Raw genomic sequence first — 18,961 nt, forward strand, 5'->3', positions numbered from 1 at the left:
AAGCTATACATAGACTGACTCAGAAATGATTTTGGTGTGATATAATAATATTGAACTTCTTAAAAAAACTTGTTCTACATACAAAGATAATACTACATCTGCTCAGAACTAATTTTATCCACTTTTGTTTAAAGTACTCAGACAAGCATTCTCCTAAGACATTGACATTGCTCAGAAGTACCTCCAGAAGTCTGACATCTAAGCGCTTGAGGATCTCAGGATTATCAAATTGTGCATTAGTTGCTCTGACAGCCGTTTCAAGGATTCCTGTCAGGTTATGCTGATACAAAGTAGTAGCTGGCCTGGCAAGTTCTGGCCTAAAATTGAGATAAAAATAGGACAGATATACAGTGTTAACAAAATAGCATTGGTAGCAAGCTGCTACTCCAGTAGAACAATGCAATATATATTCAGATCAAAGAATAACGTGTAAGCGATCTATTGAAAATGACAAATTACAAATTATGTTTGTGAAATTAGCATTAAAGATGTAGACTTACAAAAATGGCCTAAGCACACAACAATTCCCATATCAAAGCTCGCTGCCAGGGGTCCGTATTTAAGCAAGTTCTTGCAACCATGTTACATCTCTTAGTAAATGCCCTTTTCCATAACAAAACTGATTTGCTCAAATTTATCAAGCTCACAAGATGTAGTTAATAAACTCATGAAGAACACCGAATCCTTGATGGGTGTGTGTGTGTGATTTTCTCCCCATGTTCCCCAATCACAATTCAACAGGCCATCACCAACAACTTTAATGTTGCATTTCTGAACTAAACCATGATGGTTTAATTTTTTCTTGCATGCCTGTTTTTGGAGGATCTCCAATTACAAATATGGCTGAGATACGTGCAATTCTTTCATCCTTGTGTGAACATGTGCGTACATACAGAAAGTTAAGTATTCTAATGTGGGGGGGGGGGAGTTTCAGGTGCAGAACATCTACAACTGCCTGTGTATTTGTAAAAAAAACTGTTTTAAAACCAAATGTTGCAGTATTTTCAAGATACTCTCAGTAACTTTGCAGGCTAAAACACCTTAAAAAAATAATAAAAGCAGAATCTCTTCTAGTCTTCTAGCAAGTGTCTGGAGTCCTTCAGTCAAAATTTCATCAACAACGACTAAGCAAATGTGCTTTTGCATTAGAAAAGCACTGGATAGGTCTAAGACAACGTTGTCAATAAACCTGAAATAGACAATTAAAAATACCAAATCAAAAGGCATTTTGGGCTACTAAAACATAACTCATCACTGCTTGATGCATCAAGTGTTGTGCCAATTCCATGTCACCTTATTATTCCATTACACTTTAGTGCAGAGAAGTTACTTCAATTCAGTTCCTGGTCAAACAAAAGCTTTCTTTGATGTCTGGCAAGCAAATGGAATCATTTGTAATGAAAACTCTGCATTATGGAAGGGAAAGGCATGTCACATATAGGAAGCCTGCCCTTGTACTTTTGAAACTCCATCCTAAGGGAAAGCCCAAGATGTTTTTAAAATATATTGGCACCTAGGAAGGCAGATCAAGGTCTGGAAGTTAGGAACTGGATCTATGAGTCTGACAGCTATACATTTCAAATCTAAGTGCACATTTAAGATTAAGATATTTTGATACATTCATCAAGGGCAGTTTTCACTTCCTATGGATCAGAATATTACTCAGCACAGCAGCAGATGTAGAGTTAAAGACAGAGTGTCTCGGAATTTCTATGTACATCTTCTATGTACATAAAAATTTTATATTAGCCTAAAATCTTAATGAGAGAAAACACTTGGGACTTGAGGCCGCAAGCCCTGTCATGAGCCTAATCCCTCTGTTCTGCCCCATTCACAGATTCTAACTGTGCAATTGGGAACAATGTACAAACACCAGCCAGTAGAATTAAGACATGCAAAGGGGGTGGGGTTTGCAACCATGGTAACAAACACCACCACCTCCAAGTACAAACCTGTCATGTATGCTTGCATACCTACCATTAATGGATTTTGCATTTTGTGCTGATCATAACTGTTTGCTAAGATTGTATTCTGTATATTGTATAAATCATCTGAGAGTGTGTTAACTGCTAACATGTAATGTACTGGACCAGTGGGGGTTGACTGTTATCTGTTGAAAGTATTTACTTTCACTTCTATGGTAAGTGTCCTTGGACGCAAGCTGCGGACAGAGAACGATTGATCTTTTCTCAGAGTCTGGGATGATTTCATTCGGTACTATGTCTAGCCTAAACTAATCAGTTCCCATGTAACTCTTTGGGGTTTTCGTGGACCCAAAGGGCGGCAAGTTTCCCTATAATTAGTAGTGCCCTTTTTTGAATAGTCACTTTTGCCAATTGCTACCTTTGTGTGAACACTTTGAACTGTATGGATCTCTAATAAAGTTGCTTCAACAGTGTGTGTTAATTGTGGAGGACTTGAGGGACCTAACTGCTACGGATTGACAATAACCCTCTCCACTCAACATCAATACTCTGTAAAAGATATTAAGCAGCCTGCTCTTCCTCAGGGCCTAAGTACGCATGCTATTTGGCATCCTGTATTCCCAGGCCCTAAAGAATAGCAATATGCCATAGGAATTCTGGTAATCATCTGCTCATGGGTTCACAATCCTATACAGCAAGACACAACAGCAAAGAGAAGAGGAGAAACTCAGGAAAAGCAAGAAGAAAAAACAGAATATGATATATTGTCAAAGGCTTTCACAGCTGGAGAACGATGGTTGTTGTGGATTTTCCATGTGACACGAGAGATCTCTGTCTTTTGGTGCTAAACCTCTTTAGATGCCATTCACAGCTGCTGGCGAAACGTCAGGAACTACAATGCCAAGACCACGGCTATACAGCCCAGAAAATCCACAACAACCAGAACATGATAGATTGTTAAAGGTTGACACCAAGGGTTCTAAGAAGCGCTATATTCAATTCATGCCTATCTGTACATATGCAAAACCTTGTCCTATAGCATATTTTAATAATGATCACGTTTTAAAAACGGACCACAAATTGAATGCTAAGAGATCAAGAGTTGAGAGAACAGATTAGTTTGGCAACATCTGCCAATTCTATACCACTTAGTATGTGAAAGGTCCAATTATTCTCCATATTAATAGATCTAAAACAGTGCTAAAATACCTTAATAGAAACCCAAATATATTAATATTAGCAATAAAGTACATTTGTATTGTAATAGTAAATCTTTTTGTTTGATCATTGGTCATATAAAAACACTATTTTGGCTTGACATACTTTGCTCCTGTACAAACATTAGACATTCAATATAAACACAATCCAAGTCACTTACTTAAGCAAGTCCATTAAGTGCCGGATAAAATCTCCTTGACCAAGAAGTAAGTAGCGCCTCATGGCCTGCATATGCTCTAGTAAATTATACTTTTTATTAAGAACATCAAGTAAATATTTGCTGGTCTCAAAATATGCGGCATCTATTTTTCCCTGAAAAGCATTTTCCAAATCTGTGAACATTTCAGCAGCTGTTAACAGAAAAATTAAATGCGCATTCTTTAATATTCTCTTTCTTAAATGTAAGCAGCATATAATAAATTTCACAACTCTTGACTTGAATTCTATAAAAATTTGGTGTAGAGGTTAAAAGCGGCAGGACTCTAATCTGGAGAACCAGGTTTGACTTCCCACTCCTCCGCCTGAAGCCAGCTGGGTGACCTTGGGTCAGTCACACCTTCTCGGAACTCTCTCAGCCCCACCCACCTCCCAGGTTGATTCTTATGGGGATAATAATGGCATACTTTGTAAACTGCTCTGAGTGGGCATTAAGTTGTTCTGAAGGATGGTATATAAATCGAATATTGTTATTGTTATTATTTGCTTGAGGAGGAATGGAGGAGATCTATGTATTTAACTGGGAATTGAATACAAGTTATATTTATTTGAAAGGCTTGCAAGACATTTAACTTGTATTCAAGTTATAAATATAATTGCTATAGTATAAATCCCATAGTAACTGATTCATATTTTGAAACTGTTAGAATAAATGTTTGCAATACATATGAAATATTCTTATGAAAAGTCTAAAAATAAAACAAAGCATATGTTCAAATCAACTTAAGAGTTTCATTTAGTATCAACTGAAATCCACTCTGTACTTAAAGGCTACAATGTTGTACTGATGCGTATTCTGCAGCATACAGAGAGAAACATCAGGAAATTGTTGGTTGCGCAATGCACACATCTACGACTTAGGCACAGAGCCCGTGAGCATGAACACTTATCTAGAGAACCAGAATTTCTTTATTAATAGAGGGTATGAAGGAAAGTTGTCTGCAATTCAGGTGGTGATTTTTAATATCATTATTTTGCTCTGTAATGTGAGAGTGCCACAAACAGAAGAGTTAACTTTATTTACTCTTTTATTTTTAAAAAGTAATTCATTAATCTCCCTCTTGTATTGTTAGCTAATGCAGTTCAGGCACGGCATCGTTTTATTCTTCTTGATATTATGCTTCTTAAAGCCTTGCTGACTAATATCAGTGTGTTATCTATCTAACCATGCTGCAATCCAACAAGAGAGGGTCATGTATGATAAAGTTTATAGCCAATGCCTATGCTTTTTCATCATATACTCTCAATAGCAATGGAAAGGCAGAAATTCTATATATCCCAATTTCAATACTTTCTGAACTATCAAATAATGCTTGTTCATGTCTATCTACAGCTACAAAAGTGTATCACAATTCAAAATCAAGCTATGATCCCAAGTATGAAAATTAAAGTTCCGGCCAAGTTCAGCTTCTTAGATTCCACATTTCTCAAAAGTATTTTATATCTAAATGTTCATCCATCTAAAAGTCAATAACCCCCACCAGTTTGCAGACAAATAAATCCACATGGGGCTACAGAATGTTTCAAATCTAGGGGAAACTGCAAGGGAGAGAGAGAGGAAGGAAGGAAGGTTGGGGGGGGGACTAAAAGTAACCCACATTCTGAGGTCTAGGGGGGAGGGGACTCTGGGTGGCAAAATACTGTCCAACAGTAGGAGGAAATGTGGAAGAATAAACTGCAAGAACTATGGAGGGGGGAGAGTGGGTAGAGGCAAGCAAGATGAGGAGGGCAGATGGCAAGAAAACAGGCATTAAAGAAGCACAGGAGAAAGGGGAAATGGGAGGAGGGAATGGGGATTCCATAGTGAGGCGGGAGTAGACAAGCAGAGCTTGTGCAAGAAAAGAGAAAGATAGAAAGAAAATGGGATTTTACCTCCCCCACGTTTCCTTCCATGTAAAACAATCCCTTCATTCTTCTCTCCTTCAAACTCACTTAAAAACTTATCTTTTATTTGCCCCCCACCTTCATCTATATTTATAGTCTTCATTTATGTACTGCCTTTCTCCACAATGAGGACCCAAACAGGTTACATCATTCTCCTTGCCTCCATATTATCCTCACAACAATCTTGTGAGGTAGGATAGGCTGACAGTGTGTGACTGGATCAAAGTTACAAAATGATCCTCTACAGCAGAGTAAATTCAAACCTGGGTTTCCCAGATCCTACTCTGAAACTTTATCCACTGCACTACACTGGCTTGGGCAGGGGGTGCGGTTGAACAGTAGCAAGCAGCTACGCTTGGATGGGTCATGCAATACATGTGCTATCAAGTTGTCCAGTGGTTGTTTCTAGGCCTGGCCCCAATGAGTCTTCCCTCAAAGGCCAAAACAGCCCTGGAAAGGGCCCTGCCCCCACTACCTTTTACTTACTGAAATCAAGCCTGAAATACTGGCTAAACTGTTACGGTTGCCTAGCAACAACCACTGTGAGCATCTGGTTAAAACTACAGGCACTCCTATCATTTTGGGTTTTTTAAAACCCCTAAATGTATTTTTTTTTTAGATTCCACATTTTTCTGCAAACCTGGGGCACTTTTCAGGCATATAGGAAGATCTGTCTTGTCCATTCACAGCTCCAGTCTCCGGATGTAAGTATCCACAGATCAAGGCCCCTTGCCTATTAGTATATAACATACATCATAACTATATTCTGAAATGAGCTGCCTAACTGGACAAATCATGTAATCACCTGTGAAACTAACATTTTCTCCCCATACCAAATTGTTTGCAAGGGGAACCTCTATCACAAGAGAAATACCACTTCAAAAAATTCAGTTTCATCCACAATGTCATCACTATCACGTAGAGACAGCAAGAGGTGTAAGGCAATGGAAACATAACCTTCTACATTTGTAGTAACAAATCCATGTTCCATGGAGGCTATGCCCACATTAAGGCACACCACACATGCGGTTTTATGCTAAAATGTTAAACAGAAGAGCATTGCTACTATACCACAAATGGCAATGTTGGACAGCTCCCTGGTGACCTGGAACAGTGGAGCCTGTAACAGGCTAGGGGCCTAGACAAAGTCTAGGGCCATGGGGTCCTGTTCCCCAAGAACATGCTAGACTCACAAGCCAGTTCAATGACAGAGGTTTATTCAAAGCTTCACAGTCAGGGTGAGAAAGTGTTTAACACCACCCTTCCTGCAGTATGGCCTGCAAATCCCTCTCACTACTCCATTGGCCACCCCAAGGAGTCTTGCTGCTGCTTTTAAAAAACCTGCCTCAAGGAGCAGCCTGGCCTAACTGCCTTGCAGCTTCACCCTCTCCCAGTTGCTGCTCTCTGTGACCCTGCTCAGGATCCAGGGCATCAGCCAAAATTTGCTCCCCCTGAGGAATGCTCTGCCCTCCTACAGTCAGCTGCTCAATGTTGTCTGAACACCTTTTTCTTTCCACCAGTGTCTCTCAGCTTTCTGCAGACTGCAGTCCCCCTGGCTCCAGGTGAGTGCGGTTCTCCAACTGCCTGACTCTGTCACACCACCAGCAAATAAAAGGCAGTACAATGCAGTGCACATTTTTAAAAACAATCATTGCTACTTCTCTCAAGTGGACTGCACTTCTTGCATACATGCCACAATTCTACAAAGCTGTTAAGCAACTGGGCAGGGCATTATCAGTAGTTCTTCATAAAGTCAGCTGAATGAACCCCCCTCCCCAGTCCTGTATAGGAGAATGCCTGAAGTTTGCATTCCATTACATAGTTTCAGATAGCTATAGCTAGCTGAACAAAAAACCTCAAACCAAGGTCAGAAATAAAGCTACAGTGGCATTTCTATAGTACCCAGAATGCTTGATATTGTATGCAAAAAAGCTGGTATTCTAAACAAAGCATCGTGCAACAGTAATCTTAATCTATTTCCATACCATCTTTTGGTGATTCTGCAGATTTTGCCACAGCTATCATCTTTGATGATGGAGTTTGGTCGTGACAAACCTGATGCAAGAAGTTTATGGATTTTCCTATTAGGAGAACCTAAACAGATTATTTTTAGAAATTACTTTTTCGAGAAAATAAATAGGAGCAGCAAGTTTTCAGCTTCTTCAGAAATGCCAAAAATACAGAATGTATCAGTTATTTTCAGTGTCACATGACTAAGCAATACTAAGCCAAACCTAGCATTACAACAACCCTATGTTATCCAAACCAACCGCTGTACACACCATTTTTTTTTAAACTCACATCCTTGACATATTCTTCCAAACCAGTGACATATAAAAGGACATAGCTTACAGATCAACGATCTCAGTACAGCCATGATGGGTGTTCACATCAGATACAACATATGGGGCCATCAACTCAAATTAATTGGTAGATTTCTCAAAGAGAGAGAAAGAGAAGAGAAAAGGTTGCTCTGCCTGGACCTCAGATGTAAGTTAGCTTTTTTAAAAAATGAGCTTTTTGGTCATACCTTTCTTGAGTGATCCATTGTAATAAAAGACGGAATCATCGATTTTCTCAGTGAGTATTTGTCATGCCACAACCGATCTGTTTTTACAGTAGGATCTGAAGCTACGAAGAACTGCAGACAAAACAAAAGGTTCAATATTTACCCTTTTTAAATGTATACTGAAACAGTTAAAACATTTTTCAAGAAATATGAGCGCACACAATTACCTTGATTGCAATGTAAAATCAGAAAATTACTTCACTGCTGTTATCTTGCAGCACAACATAATACTATAGATCTAATGACAAAGGCAGAGTTTATTTTTTAATGACCACTACACTAAATTAGGATAATTATACCAGAAAGGAAGAGCAAACCCCATGAACATTTGGTTCAGTTTGTTTGCCCTTTCCAGACTACTTAACAATAGAAGTGCAGCAGGCCTGTCCAGATATTGTGTGCAGTCATTGCAGGGGAGCACGAAACCAGGAGTCATTCATACACTTGTATGTCCTCCTCCACTCTCTCTGCTCCACACTGAACGTTACAAATTAAACGGGAGACGCTATAATTACATGAACATACTGCCAAGAAAAGCCCACATCCAAACACGTGACCAGGTAGTGTGTGTGGTGAAGGCATATATAAACTGGACCCAGATTAGACTTTCCTTCAGTGGCATGGGAGTTTCCTGCCTCTCCCCTCTCACTGCAGCTTATGGATCTCCGCAAAACACTGTTCCTGGAAGAACCGAGAGACCCTGAGGAATGACATGAACGGGAGTGCGCAGCCAGAAGAATGAATAAGAAGAAATGGCCAGTAAGTCTGGCTCCAACCCCTTACGTACAAGATCAGCTCTTGATCTCAGTGGCATGCAAAAAAAACCTGGAAGGGAGTGTATAACACAGAAACAGACCCTATAAATAATATTCTAAAACTTACAGCAGCTATATTGAAAGGCAATATCAATTCATTAATAGAAAATAAAAACTTACTCAAAAATGCAGGCATGACAATTTTTTTTTAAAAAAATCAACAAAATCGGTTTCTGAAATGTATTACAGCAATTCCCACTGGTAACTGGCACAGAGTCATAATTTGAGTATTAATGAGAAAAATTTGATTTTAAGCTCCATCGGACAAATTCAGTCATCTTAGGGAGTTATAAATGTCCTTATTTTGTAACCAGGGCAAAGTAACATGCAATTATATTTAGAAAACATCCAATAAAAATACAAATAGTAGGAAGACCATTTTATAATTACTCCTGTGAAAAAAGAGATCTTGGAAAGAATAAAACAAACCAAGGTCAGAACATAATTGCAATATAATTATTTTATCAATTCACTTTACCCATTCAAGGTTCTTCGAGTTTTATTGTATCTAGTTAGAAAAAACTGCTGGGAACAGGGAAATCATAGTACATTTTAACGGATGAGCAAAGGCCTTCAGACAAAATGATAAAGAGGGAGATTACAGAAGTAATGTTACTTGGAAAGCATTCTCAGAGTTTCTGTCCTGTAGAATTATTAATCTCATAAAAGTTTATTTTACAAACTAAAATTCTTAGGAACTCACATTTGCCAGATTATAATGTAAGAAGATCATTTTAGGTTGGAGAAAGGTGGAAGTTTTTCAAATCAGGTCACCAAAAGCTATTTTTTGCAGGGGCAGGGGGACACCCTGAGTTTCATCTGTGCTTTCCAAAGTGGCATAAGGGGCTGCTGGGTGGTAAAACCCAAAATAGCAGGCACACAGTTAGGGCTGCTTCCACACACGTTGTATAATCCACTTCAATACTCTTTAGTGAAGATTTGAAACTGATTTTCCATGCGTGGAACAAAAAATCCACTTCTAAAGGATTACGAAAGTGCATTGAAAGTGCATTATTCAACATGTGTGGAAATGGCCTAAATCTAAACAAAAGGCATGCAAGAATTTTCAATCACAGATCAATTTTCAATGTTGATGACAATATTCCTTCTTGCATCTCCTTTTAATTGTACATTTTGAACAGCACAGGCTCAAATCAATATTTAACCCTTAAAAAACTATTTTCATTTGTCACTAAAATAAAAAATGGAAAGAGAACCTCCAATCAGCAAACATTTTATACAACCTACTTCGTGGTACGTGTCGTCCAGCTCCCCATCGTAAATCCAACGATAAAGGAAATTCAAGACAGGATGTGACACAAGGCCAAGAATGTGCTGCACCAGGGACCTCATGTATGGGTCACCTGTTTTACTGTAGGCATGCACAGCTGATGCTAGTTCACCCCCTTTTCTTCCTGCAGAAACAAACGCAGAAAGAATATTATGTCACCTCTTACCTACCTAAGAAATTAATAATACACCTGTCATCATGCCACACATCAACCTTCACTGCAAACTGTCACCTGATACTTTTAAAAAGCTCTTCATAAAGCATGGACGTCAGTGGACTAGGAAGGGTGTAACTCTGTTCAGGACTGCACTGAGAAAAAGTAGAGTGCTTTTTCCCACTAGCCACATTATTCCCCAGCATTCTATAGAATGAAAATTTATGTTTTATTTTTCTATCTCCCTGGACTAACACAGGCGAATAGTCTTAATGCCACAATGTAAACTGACATTTTAAAGGCAGAACCCGTGGCCAAGGAACTCTACTAACATTCTGAAAATAGAGCTAGCATCTTTGAAGACTGTACCAAATGTAAAGTGAAGTATGTAATGTATGTAATGGTTTAAGCTACAGAATTTTTTCAATGACATATTTGAAGACTAGGAGCCCCGTGGCACAGAGCAGTAAGCTGCAGTACTGCAGCCCAAGCTCTGCTCACAACCTGAGTTCGATCCTGGCAGAAGCCGGATTCAAATAGCCAGCTCAAGGTTGACTCAGCCATCCATCCTTCCGAGTTCGGTAAAATGAGTACCGTTTCCTGGGGGTAAAGTGTAGATGACTGGAGAAGGCAATGGCAAACCACCCCATGACAAAAGTCTGCCAAGAAAACGTCTTGATGCGATGTCCCCCCATGGGTCAGTAAAGACTCGATGCTTGCACAGGCATAAATAGGTAAATACCTTTACCTATTTAAGACTAGCTGAAACTCTCCAGCAAGGCATGCAATGTTTATCTCTGCTAGGAAAGAATGTGAATTCCAAGGGCATTCCTTAGAATCACTTACACTGCACTTTCCCAGCTGTAAGCCCCAATGAGTAGACTTCAGCAGGATTCCAAGCAGACCTGTTTAGGATTCCATTGCTAATTTGCATTTTTTCCTGCAATGTAGTAATTTAGGGTTGGACAAATCATCTTTTTAATATGAGGAAATTTCTGCAGTTTCCAAACTGTCTTGAGACTCATGTTTCACTTTGTCTATACTTGAAAAGATGATTTTATTAACAGACCTTGACAGTGATCAACAAGAGCTGCAAGCGTCTTCAGTCTTATCTTAGGATCGTACGTCCAAACTAAGAGACGGCGAAGTGTTAAACTGCTCTCAGTGCCCAAATTTACACCTTGATCATCTTCCACCTGCAACTAGGAAAAGATAAAAGAAAACAACTTTCAGTAGAGAATGGAAACCTAACCCTTCATGCTCTTATCTAGTATTCTTAGCCACAAATATGCTCAGTTTAATATATATAAATTAAAATGCTTAGCCTGAAATTTTGCAAAGTTAGAGGAAATCATGTAAATTAAAAAGAAAAATAAGTTAAACAGCCAAATTTTTAAGAAGACATGAGAAAGCAGATGAAGGGGACATGAATGTGGCAGCACAGAGAAAGGATTCCAATGCAATCTTAGATAGAGTTACACCCTTCAAAGCCCGTAGACTTCACCTTGCTGAAAAAGAACGAAATAGCCATCACATCACTTGAAAGAATTCAGAATAAAATAATTTAACATTGTTTCTGTAAAAGCAATTTCTTTTATTATACAGCAGGTTTGGAAGCAGCCTGCAGCAGTTAATAATCCATCAATAGTTTTCTAGCCTCCCTGCCCATAACTACCAAAAAAAGTTCTGCTGCCTAAAAAGAACATCCACTCAGTTTATAAAAACTCTTTCACTTGGAGATTCTTGCCCACTATAGACAACTGCAGCGGTTACTTACAAGCCTATTATACAGACCAATTTGGCTAACTTGGACTCAAGAAAGAAACAGCCATATATTTGTTTATTTACCTGTGAATGTAAAACAGATAAAAGCCTGTAGTATTCTTTGAGCTCCTGGTTTAAGGCAGCACAAAAGCTCTATAAAAGACAAGAAACAGAAAAGAAACACAAATCACACATATGTGAGAAATGGGCTGTATGCCTCCTTTTCCTGAGGTTTCTTATGCTTTCGCAGCACTCATACGTAGTCTGCTATCATTTCAATCAAGTTATGCTTTGTTATGCTGCACTTTGAAACAACTCTGGTTCTTTGAATAATTTCATAGTCTCCAAGCATTAACATGGCTTAGCTTTCAGGTTGAACCAAGGACACACTGGACAAAAAAACATGATCCCGGTGCTCACTTCGGCAGCACATATATATTATCATGGAAGTAAAATGCAAAGGCCTCTTTCACTCCCAGATAGGTGGGTCACATGTTAGCAAAATCTGCTCTGCCAAAGGCACCCCTAAATCACGGGTGTCAAGAAAGGTCCCTGTTCTCTCCAGGAAAGAGCACTATGTGCTAGTAATCTCTGACCCCTTGCCAAAGATGAAGTGACTTAGGAACAAGCAAGGCCAGAGGCCTTGAAGAACAGGACCTCAGAACACCATCTTGGAGCTCTGAGGCTAAGCAAATTTGTGACAAATAATGGTCAATAATTGGCTAACAGAAGATACAGCACAGGAAGGGCTATAAGAAAAACAGAACTCAGAAGAGACTGAGCCTTTTTCCATTGACAACTTTCCAACTTGAGTTGTCAAAAGCACTTCATAAAGAACCTGTGTGCTCCCCTTTGGTATGTGTGAGATAGCAGCATAGCATGTTGTTTGCCTCAAGCTCAATAAATACTGCTCTGAAATTATGGCATTATTGGCTGGACATTCCACTCTTTTAGGACAAGATCCCGCAAGGTATGAAGGAGCCAGGTGACTTGATCAGTCCCTTAGGCATATGTCTCTCTGAGCTTGCGCCTAATTCCCTCCAAACATACATATACTCTCCACGTATCACTAAGCTCCCAAGTGCTTATGTGCATCCAGCAGGGTAAATGACTTTATGGTGCTCAACATATTCACAGGAGGACTCCTTTTTAACTCCAGAGGATTTACAAAAGCAGTCTGCTGAGGCACAAACTTGCATATGAAGTTACTCCACTGAACTCACTCTGGATTATCACTATTAGGTAATTTTAAAAATTTAGAAGGTGTTATTACAACCAGGGTGTCACTAAAAGATTCCCAAAATCATTCCATTCAAATGTCTTCAGAAATGTACAATCGCAAATGGTTTAAGAACAAAGACAAGAGATTGCAAAGTTAAACCAAATGAAAATAATCAACAGAGCAAGATAATAGGTATAATGAAGAAAATGCAGAAAAAGCAGTCCAAAAAAGGACAGAAGTTAATTTGCTATTTATTTATTTATGTCATTTATAGCCCGCCTTTCTCACGGAGACTCAAGGCGGATTACATAGTGTGAGATTAGTACAATTAATTATTAAAATGCTAAAACATTTTAAGAAGCCTAATCTAAAAACTTAAGGACCAGTTTATTTTTATTTTTCCATTCTGCATTCTAACAGAAAGATTTGCCATCACAACTATTTATAACCGCTTTTACAACTTTTTAATACAGCTGGAGTATTTTACTCATTTCCCAATATTTTGAAATTACCATGGAGAAGCAGTTCTTTGTCCTTCAGGAAAACAGCTTTATATCTTAACACTGTTCTAAAGTAAAGGGAATTCTGGGAAGATTGCACTTGCTGCTCCCAGTGTTCAAACACAGAATCCCAACATCTTTTGGATGTTCCTGTAGCCATGCCATCCAATCTATTTTTCCTACCACATCCTTTACAGCAATGATCAGAACTTCAGCTATGGAGTTGTTAAATACAAGACAATGCCATATGCATATAAAGAGATTTTGTGCAGTTCCTTCTTGGCCTTTTATACCATGAATATTAGTGTGGCTGTGGCAGATGGGCAAATGCTCTGCGCTTTGTGGAGGGAACAAACGTGTCCTGGTTTGGTGTGTGAACATAGCAGCTGGCAGCTGGCAGCCAATCGGGATCACTGCAGAAGTTGGGGAAGCCAGATGGGGCTCCAGAGTGAGAGATAGGACAGGTCTTGTCTCAGAGTCTGCCTTTTAAGAGAGAACAGCAGAAAAAACTAAAGGGGTGGGGACAGGAAACTTCCACGCAAGTACAGGACTACATGACTGTTCTCATGCTCATAGCTTCTGTCAGATTATTTGTCCAACGTTTCCACGGTACGAAACTCTTCCTCAGTATTCAAGGTTTTGCACTTGATCCCCAGCTAGCCTCTCTCCTTGGAGGATCTCATTAAATCCTTCGACTTCAATCATCTATAGGGCAATATACAGACCTGTAATTCTCTACCACAGATTACCTCCTAGACCTATGTTAAGTTCTGCATCTCCACCTGGCTATCTGATATATCCATTTGAACGGATCACTTCTCAAACTCACCATGTCCAAAACTGAATTATTTGTGTTTCCTCCCCAGCTGCCTTCTCCTCAGTCACTCTCCCACATCTGGCATAGATGTCACCCTACTGACTAGACTTTATCTCGAATCCCTCCTTCTCCTTTGCTCCTCGCAGAGTGTTGCCAAGTCATATCACTTTCTCTTGGCAGTGTTGCCAAGTCATATCACTTTCTCTGGTACAACACTGCAAATGTCTGCCCAGGTCTCTCCATCTCATTAAAATTCTGGCTCAAGCTGTGTCATCTCTTGCCTTAATTAATGCAACCCTCTCTCAAGCCTTCCACAAGCTGTATCTTAGCTACTTTCCGCTGTATCCAGAATTCTGCTATCAATATAATTCACCTATCTCATCCTTCAGACCGCAAAATGCACCTTCCATATATAGCACAATGCTGTCATCATTGCCTTTAAGGTTCTCAATGTCCTTGTCCCATTCCATCTTTCAGTCTTTTTTCCCATTATCTCTCTGTTCAAAACCAATGGCTGCTCCAAATAGCCTTGCTCTCTACTGAGACTGCCTAATTCTTCCATTTGCAACAATGCAGAATTCCCTCATTGAATACATACATGGCACTATCTTTCATATTCTTCCTAAAAACAACTTTTTCAGGAACCCTTTAGATTAACTTTTTAACCCTCATTCACAACAGTAACTAAGTTGAAGTAACTGCCTTTGGGCACATTCATCCTCTCATATGTTTACATTTCCCTAGTCTCTCTCTGAAGCCTTCCCCATTGCCTACTTTAGACTCCAAGCTTCTTGGGTCAGCAACCACAGTGAGCTTTTTGTTCATGAAACTGTGTGAAGTACAAGCCAAGGATATTTAGCCTGGGTGTGGCTAGAGGCACGATCTGAAGAGCTCTCACAGGGACCATATCACTCCAGGCTCACTCCATCTTCGTTGGCTTCAAGGCCAAATTCAGTGATGCTAGAATTGATCTTTAAAGCCCTATTCGGCTTGGGACCAGCATATCTTAAAGAACACCTACTTCCTTCCATATGGTCATCTTTTGGGGCCTTGCTTGCCCCATCACTTGAAGCAATATGGGTGGAATTCCCTCCATAGGGAAATTTGTCTGTCTGACTTTCTTTCTCAATCATTACCTTCCACCAGCAGGTGATTGGTCTTTCCTTACATACTTCCTGTTTATGTTTTTAATTGTTGTTTTTGTTTGTGCGTGAATTAGCTTTAAAGTTGGTAATTATTTTTTTTTAAACTGTCCACCACTTTGAGGGCCCAAACTGTATGGAAAGGAGGCATTAAAGTATTTTAAATAGAAAACATTTTTAAAACCTGTAAAAAGTAGCACTTTGAGTTATTGATCATGAATATCCAATTGTTTTCTCTATATTTTAGAACAATACAAAGTCAGCATCAAGAAGAAAGCAGAACATCTCACCTTGTGCTTTAAAACAGAATTTAAATTTCAACAGGTATGATGACATCTACAACGTCTGCCTGAGTCTACCATAATGCTATATTCGCTATTTTCTTTCAAAAAGGCATTAAAGATATAAAAGGAAGTGGAAACAACACAGCTAACCAAATCATTGAGTTCTAGATATTTCTAATAATTACAACAGCACATCTCCTATCTCCTGTTCTGCAATAACCTGTCAAGACAAAAAAAAACAGGTTTCTCTTCCTCCCAAGCTTTCACACAATTAGATACAGCAGACTTTTTTGCTTGTTTTAGGAATGGTAGGTTGGGCCTGTTTTGAAGCCGACATACCTGACCCACTAGTCCAAATGCTCGATCCATGCTCCTCTGGTCAGTATACTTTCTTATTTTGTTATGCAGCCACCCTAATTCAGCGAGCCGGCTTGTAGTATCTCTCAGTGACTTAGAAAGGTTCACCTAAATTATTGAACAAACACAGATTAAAACACAACTAAAAGTGTAACATGAAGCAGAGCCTAATGAAGTAAGGAAATCCCCCCACCCCTTATTTTCCTTTACCTGGAAAATGCCTGATCACTTACTATATAATTTGTCACATAGAATATTTTTAAACAGTGGTTTATAACGAAGGCCCAGCAAGGGATGAACTCTGCAAGAACTTCTGGTATCCAGCACTCATGGGAAACGGAGGCTGCTGATCAATAAAATGTTCTGCATATGTAAGACTACTGCCGCACCTAGCCCCCTACCCAGGGGCACCTGCAGACAACCCAGCCACACCTCACCAGGAATGCTGCAGCTGGTGGGACTCTTCACCTTCTCCCCTCTGAAGCCATGGAGCTATCCTACAGAACAGGCAGGTAAGCCAGCAAGCTACCCAAGAATCCTCCACCAGAACTGGCCCCTAACAGGCTGAAGCAGGCCAAGACAGTAGGGGGTACCATGTGAATGTCTTCTGGCAGCTCTAGCTGTCAGAAGTTCAGCAACGGCCAGAAGCATCAAGCTGGTCAGATGAAGAGGTGGAAGTGGGGCATGCGCATGGCTTGAAGCCCAGGTAGAGTTACTGAACTAGTTAACTGAACTTTCTAAATAATCCAGTTTTGGATAAGAAAGCTTTTATTGTATATTGTATTGTATTTTCCTTACAAGCACTATACTAACCACTACAGCAATCAAAAATTGATTTTTTTTACCCTTCTCCTCCTCTTCTGTATGTTGACTTGTTATTAGTAAACTTTTGGATGCTCTTTCTTCCTGTTGCTATTCCCAGGAAGCATTATTACCTCCAAAAAGGTAGGATTTGAGCTCTACTTGCCTTAAAACACCTTTGTCAGTTTTTCTGACTTAAAATCATTACATGGAAAGAAGGCTTCTGTTGCATGTCTGCGTCTTTGACTCCTAAAATTATTCTGATGTAGTTTATATGCTTACCCTTATGGACAGAATGCCTCTGTCAAATACACTAACTATATTTTCTACCTGAAGCTGATTCTAGCTTACACACTACTATTGCTACCTTAATGAACGGTGCGTGTTAATTTTTTTAAAATCTTGCCTTTCTGGATGCAGCATTTTAGAGGTAGCCTCTATTAAAACAACAGACAATGTATTAGAGACCAAGTATGCTAAAGTTCACCATCCTTTTCTATATGGTATCTATCTATATAAAAGAGGTGTAAAATCACTGCCCAGTACCTTTCCATCTACTTTATAACAGTTTTCAGAGTTGAACATCTTGATGATTTTGCCATCTATACCCTGGAAGACATACAAAATGTCTCTCACCAGATATGCCTCAGTTATTTCAACAGACCCTGAAAAGAGAAAATGGGATGTCATTTGCAAACTTCTTTCAAAATCATACTTGTTACTTTAACACCTCATTCGTTAGCATTTTATTTATTCTGATTATTAGTCATTTTTCCGTTTCAGGAAGGCTCAAGGCATCTCACTGATCAATGAAATACAAAAACAGAACTTGATACAGTCATATCTTTATTTTTTATTTTAAAATTTATTAATGATTGGTTAATGCAAGAAGGATTATGCTTATTGCAAGAATTTTATACTAGCGGCTTTGAACAGTTGGTTCTGAATATTCAAGTCAATTTGACTCAATTTTACATGCAAGAAAGAAACAGCACAGCTTTAGAGTACATGTCACTCCCCATTTTCAGCAACATGACTTAATCCACAAGCATTTCACATTTTATCCAACAGTAACAAAAAAGTAATGTACTATAACACTGAAATTAAACCATTAATGTATGTATACACACAGGTATACATAACTTTGGTAAGATGGAACCCTTGGCAATCTCCAAAAAGGACAACTGCCTCATGGACGCCAATCCCCAGAAAATCCTAGATGAGAACAAAAAGAAGCAAGACCCTGAGGAAGTTGGCAGCCAGCCAGCCAAAGCAAGCCATGAGCCGTCTGATGTTGTCATCAAAGGGGGAACTACCAATGATGATTATACAAACATGTGTGACAAAAAACAGAGGACTAGTAGAGCTTCTCTCCAGCTATTGCTGGGAGTGGTGGTTGTGAATGACTTCTGTGGGGCGATGGAACTCTGAGGCAGATCTCATGGCTCTGCCACAACACCACAGATCTTCTGAACTGCTTCTTTCTCCAGCAATTGAGATATATTTTTAAACTGTATAATAGATTCATGATTTGGGATTTTAGCCCTGTAGCCAGTTCTACCGTGACCAGGATCCAAAGAAGGGCTTCAGGAGCACACAACATTTGCACATGTTTGGTTTTGCCTTCCTCAGCAGAACATGTTTGGTCTGCCTTCATCAGCAGACCTCTGAGCCACATCACAGTCTGCTTTTGAAAATCCTGTCAGCTTCAAAAACTGTTTTCCAAGCCACTGCTATTCAACAAACTCAAGCCCAAAGCCCCCTTGAGTGCGCAGTAGTATTGCCTGGTTCACTGGATCCCGGTCCATGAGTATTAAACACAAGACCTAATGCTGAATTTATCATATCATAGCTACCTTATACACAAGCCCAACTTACAGAATTAGAGTAATACTGTCACATAATTGCATGCTTCTTTCTCCCATGATTTTTTTGAAAAAAAGCAGCCTCAGAATGCTTCAAGTTTAAAACAAGGAACATAGAGCTACTTAAACTTCTCACT

General features: G+C 39.3%; 1 protein-coding gene across 1 annotated transcript in view; it reads right to left on the reverse strand.

Moving 5' to 3' along the window:
* TUBGCP3 (tubulin gamma complex associated protein 3) overlaps positions 1–18,961 on the reverse strand; it is a 56,290-nt gene that overhangs the window by 25,004 nt on the left and 12,325 nt on the right. The window contains exons 7-15 of the mRNA XM_054975017.1: positions 17,506–17,624; positions 16,141–16,266; positions 11,921–11,989; positions 11,142–11,274; positions 9,876–10,042; positions 7,774–7,884; positions 7,229–7,337; positions 3,304–3,493; positions 182–317 (exon numbers count right to left, since the gene is read on the reverse strand). Coding sequence (XP_054830992.1) covers positions 182–317; positions 3,304–3,493; positions 7,229–7,337; positions 7,774–7,884; positions 9,876–10,042; positions 11,142–11,274; positions 11,921–11,989; positions 16,141–16,266; positions 17,506–17,624 — 1,160 coding nt within the window. The remainder of the gene's footprint in view (positions 1–181; positions 318–3,303; positions 3,494–7,228; positions 7,338–7,773; positions 7,885–9,875; positions 10,043–11,141; positions 11,275–11,920; positions 11,990–16,140; positions 16,267–17,505; positions 17,625–18,961) is intronic.

Source organism: Eublepharis macularius, chromosome 3 (assembly GCF_028583425.1).
Source record: "Eublepharis macularius isolate TG4126 chromosome 3, MPM_Emac_v1.0, whole genome shotgun sequence".
Lineage (NCBI taxonomy): Eukaryota > Metazoa > Chordata > Lepidosauria > Squamata > Eublepharidae > Eublepharis > Eublepharis macularius.